At 38.1% G+C, this 5242-nt stretch overlaps 1 protein-coding gene across 1 annotated transcript; it reads right to left on the bottom strand.

Moving 5' to 3' along the window:
• Positions 1 to 924: 924 nt before the first annotated feature.
• LOC134214287 (zinc finger protein 691) lies at positions 925 to 3314 on the bottom strand. Its single transcript, XM_062693694.1, has 2 exons — positions 2698 to 3314; positions 925 to 1745 (listed from the first exon to the last, which is right to left on the bottom strand). The coding sequence occupies exons 1-2, from the start codon at positions 3215 to 3217 to the stop codon at positions 1039 to 1041; spliced, it is 1227 nt and encodes a 408-aa protein (XP_062549678.1). The 5' UTR covers positions 3218 to 3314; the 3' UTR covers positions 925 to 1038.
• Between the last annotated feature and the right edge of the window lie 1928 nt (positions 3315 to 5242).

Genomic DNA, 5242 nt, shown 5'->3' with positions numbered 1-5242 from the left:
GGTCCTCGAGCAATTGCAAATTTATCTAAGCTTCAAAATCACTATAGAAATCTAATAAATGGATATGGGAGAAAAGTCTTTATCGTATTTGCAGAGCAAAGTGGCGCGTTCTACTTATCTCGCGATGGATTTTTGAGATTTATATATCAATCGACTCGAATACTTACCACCAATGTACCAGTTCTATTGAAACTTTTGATTATCAACGTTAAACTGTTGAAATTTTTCATGAAACGATTGAAGCATTTAAGCGCAAAAATTTAGGCCATTAACTTTGGAACTCGCACCGTTGTAAAAAGTACAACACCTTCGAAAAAGCACGTCTATTGTTCACAATAGCAGCAGGGATGCACTATAGATAGCTGAATATATAGATGAGCGAAGATAAATCCTCTGTCTCCAAACGAACTGTCAAACGTGTCTCCAAACGAGCATGACGTCAATTTCAATGAAAATGTTAAGGGCTGTGACTGTGATTCTACTATCTATAGGATGCACTTGTTATGCAGGGCAGGACCATGCATATCCCGGAAGGTTAACAACACTAAGTCGATCCAGCAGATGGAATCGAGAAAGGCATCATCACCTTTGGGGATTACATTTGCTTTCTTTATGTTAAAATTCTAAATTGTCGTATCCAACTATTTTCATATTTTGAGTTACGCCAGATTTGTTCGAAACCAATAACATAAATAATCAAATGAATTATCTTTTAATATTCAAGCATGATGGCACTACATTCCTTACTGCATCAAACTGTTTTTCTTCTGTGACAGCCGGTCGTGTGTTGTAGATCTTGGATGACCCTTGGATGTCTTTCAGTAATATAAATTTAAGTCTTTTACTTATTTTTCCCTTACTGTCAACGGAATTATGGTGCTTTCATGAAATGTCCTTTCGAATATTAATTAAGTTATATTTTAATTTCAGATTGCATGTATTTCAACATTTAAATAAAATACTTAAAATTAACTCTTTGGTATTATTTACAACAGGTACCTTATCTTTGGTTTCATTGACGACTCCACCGACCTCTAGTCATGCCATTTCTTCTTCCTCTTCAGAAGTGGAGCTTTCAATCACCTGACTGCTATTGTGACGGGACTGCAGATGCCTCTGAAGATCCCTTCTCCTGGCCAACTTTTTTCCGCACAAATTACACTCGTACAGTGAACTGTCATGCTGTCTATGCAGCCTTATGTGTTTATTCAAATTACTCGGGTCACCGAAGGGCCTCAAACAGTACTGGCACTTTAACGGCTTGAATCCTGTGTGGGTCCGAATGTGAATTTTTAGTCCATATTTTCGTGAGTACAGTTTACCGCAGTAGATGCAGATGTGACCTTGTTTGGACGATCCCATGTTGCTGACGATGGTTTCCAGGTGAGCAGCTGTCACCATTGTGGATTCATCCACCAGTGGACTGTGGTGGTGATGATGATGAAGGTGATGGTGAAGGGACGGCTGTTCCAACAGGGGTGACTTGTTCTGCGGTGGCGGCGGAGGATGAGGAGGTGAAAGGTCTACCTTCATTGGGTGGGTGTTCAGCACGGGCCGGAAGGCCGAGCTGCGCCATGGCTGGAACTCACACCCGGTGACGAAGTTGTATCGGGAGATACTGTGATGAAGCCGTTGCCACAAGATGGTCATCGACTGCTGGCCGCAGTCGGTGGCGATGTGCATTTTGAGGGGGTTGGGATATTCGTAGGATTTGCCACAGATGTGACACACGTAGCAGTTTTGTCCTGTGAAGATGATAAACGATAATGGTTAATTAGTTATTTTGGCTCATATCATTTGGGTTTTACAATTAATGTTTTTCATGTAATTCAGTATTTATCAAGTAATAATTTTTAAAAGAATTTTTGATCGGAAGCAAAATTAACTCTGTCTGTAGATTTTGATTTTTATTTATAAAAATAAAAGATTCAAAGTAGTAAGTAAGTGGGTGTATACAAAATTGTCATGGCGAATTGAAAAATTTCAAAAACGAATCAATTTTTCTCACAAAACGATTGAATGATTAGTCGAGTCAAATACGAGATACTTAAGACGGCTTTACCTTACAAAATGTCGAGTTAAATACGAAAAAGTACTATCTGGTTTTACGAAAATGGACAACATTTATTAATATCAAAATTACAAATGGAAAATTTCATTTTTTTCAAAAGAAATTCATATTTTCCATAAATTAAATATGTTTGATCTAATGAAATGAAGCACTTGCTATTATCATAAATTATTAGGCGAATTATCATAAAAAATTAGGCGATTTGGAGAAATCTACGAAATGGAGTAATCTATGGAAAATATGGCTAGTTTTGATGCTTTTTTCATTTATTTTTGTAATGAATTTTTTTTTTTAAATTTGTTTAAGGCAATTATTTGTTTTGATGAAAAAAGATAATTGCTTTTTTGATAAAATTTTTATTGTTTGCTATACAAATTGTTTGTTTCGTGGATAGTATTGCTTTTATTTATTGTCATTTAGAAATGGAATTTGAAAACCCATTTGTTTATTGAAATGTTTGATACCTAAATGAGTTTTTAAATTACTTTTTGTTAATTTTATATTTAGCAAATGTTTTTTCGCTTGTTTTGGTAATTTCTAAATTGTCTTTTATTTTTTCTGTGTTGGCCTAGGGAGTAGCTAATTGTATCTAAGAAGTCCAAGTAAGTAAGGCTTGTATTACTTACGTTGAATATTGCTCGGCGTCAGGAACGGAATCTGCATATGCGCCCCAACATCTTCGGAAAACCACAGTTTCAACTCCTGTTCTTCGCTGACGTCCTGAGTCAGCCTGAGCCTTATCAACTGGTTCGTTGTCAACTCAAGCACTGCATTATAACTTCTCACATCACTAGCCAGTTTAATCGATCGAATCCAATTACAACTCTTCATCATGCTATCCGCTTCGTTTGGGGTCAGCAGTCCTGTCGAACTCGACTTTCGGATGGTGATCCGTCTCCCCCTTGGTAGGGCACTCTTCTGACAAATTTCTTCCACAGAATACGCTTTCGACACCGAATCAACAGGAAGGAAACTTAAGGCACAAACACTCACTAAGGCCGCTGATGCTGTTTCGCCGTCGTCCGGCGACGAAAAGTTCAAACTAAGCTCCAATTCGCACTTGGGAGAGAACGGTCCCACTATCGGAGGTCCCAAAGGACTCCTGGGAAGCAACATCGACTGAGATGACGTTGCCGTAGGAAACATCGTTTTCCGGAACCGCTGTTCACTTGCTCGATCGGTTTCGATCTGAGGTTCCCGCAGGATTTGGCAGAATATTTTATAGCCTCTCCCTCCTCGAATGGGTCGCCTTTTTGGCAAACAGGTTCAACCCTCCTGCTTCCGAGCAGCATAAACATCATCATCGTCCTTCGCCAGGGGGTGGTGCCGGAAAGCAGCTCTAATTGATCCTTGCTGGGCTGTGCTGTAACAAGTGCAAAAAATCTCACGACATTCCGCAGCACCCCGGCGGCGGCGTCCCTATACTGAACGGCAGCGGTAGCAGCATCATCATCGTCATTGTGCCGAAAAAACACATAATAGTTTTTAAATGAATTGATAAAGATCAACACGGATCGGATTGTGACCCCTTCGACTTTATGAATCACAGCAGTAGGGTGCAGAAACATACACGCCCCGATTATAGGGGAATGAAGTCAATGATGGGATTGGCTATGTATAATATGTAGCATTTCAACACTTTATTTAAATTTTAACTGATACGGATACATTTAATAATTTTCTGTTGACTTTTAAACCCTTGGACCGATTTCAACCAAATTTGGAACATTTAATCTCTGTCCTAAGGAGACGATCCCTCTAGGGGCCCTCCTTAGCCGTGCGGTAAGACGCACGGCTACAAAGCAAGACCATGCTGAGGGTGGCTGGGTTCGATTCCCGGTGAAGGACTAGGCAATTTTTGGATTGGAAACTGTCTCGACTACCCTGGACATAAAAGTATCATCGTGCTAGCCTCATGATATACGAATGCAAAAATGGTAACCTGGCTTAGAAACCTCGCAGTTAATAACTGTGGAAGTGCTTAATGAACACTAAGCTGCGAGGCGGCTCTGTCCCAGTGTGGGGATGTAATGCCAATAAGAAGAAGAAGAAGAGGAGACGATCAAACTGGGGATGGGAGGGTCATTGGAAAAGAAAGATGGAATGTGGAAGGTGCACGCTGTATAAAATGGATTATTACCTAATGAAGTTTCATGTAGCTCTGATATTTTCTTTTTGGAAAAAGTTAGGCAAGGTCATTAGAAATTAGAATTGGGTATCAGATTGAAAAATGCTCAATGCTATGAAAAACGAATACAAAACAAATACGATTTCTTTTAGTGATACGACAATTAAGTGGTGGAATTCAATGGGATTGTACAAACTCGTCTTATGACAAGTGAAGACATTCCACTAAAAAGCTCAAAATAATTTTCTTAACGATTTCTTGTTTAATATGGTTTTGTTATTGTCCTAAGGTGGTCTAACAGCCTAGAATTTCGATTGTAAATATGACCAAAACACACGAGATAGAGAGATATCGAAAGAGGGAGGTTATCGAGATAAAGAAAGCAAAAATGTATTGAATGGACCGTTAAAAATATCGACATAGGGAGAGATATCGATATGTAAAGAGTCGTCTGTATGCTATGGGTGATTTAAAGAAAAAGTAATTTCCATTGTTTTTTTCCCTATAACCGTATAATAAATGTAAAATTTATAGTAATTAACTGTCAAAATGGAAAATGTACACATTTACAGCCGTTTTTGTTGCACAGAAATCCTAATGTGAAGCAGATATAAAATTTTGATTTATATTTTTTTGTAATTCATGCGTTTTTATTGATATTCTTGGTTTATTACGATTATAGAGGAAGTGGGGCAGTTATTGAAAAACGAATTTGAAATTTACCATTGCGAATCAAACTGGAAATTCCGGACAACAATGAGTGCGCTAAAGCTAGTAATAATAATAATAGTACTATGGAACAGGATTCTCACTGTTGTCAAGCATTACGGTTCCAGAAGTCCTTCGGCGATGATGGTCAAAATTTAAACTTATCCGTTCCACGCAGTATAAATATAAATAATGGATATAAATAACATTTTGAATATTTACTACATCAAACATTGGATGCTGAAAATAGGCTTATGACATTAAAAATATGCTTCTCTCTAGCTTATTCAGCTTAAATTGTTTGTTGGGCATATATACTTTCAGATTGTTTCTTT

This window comes from Armigeres subalbatus, chromosome 2, assembly GCF_024139115.2.
Source record: "Armigeres subalbatus isolate Guangzhou_Male chromosome 2, GZ_Asu_2, whole genome shotgun sequence".
Taxonomy (NCBI): domain Eukaryota; kingdom Metazoa; phylum Arthropoda; class Insecta; order Diptera; family Culicidae; genus Armigeres; species Armigeres subalbatus.
Note: the sequence above shows the minus strand (reverse complement) of the source record. Positions and strands in the feature narration are given on the sequence as shown.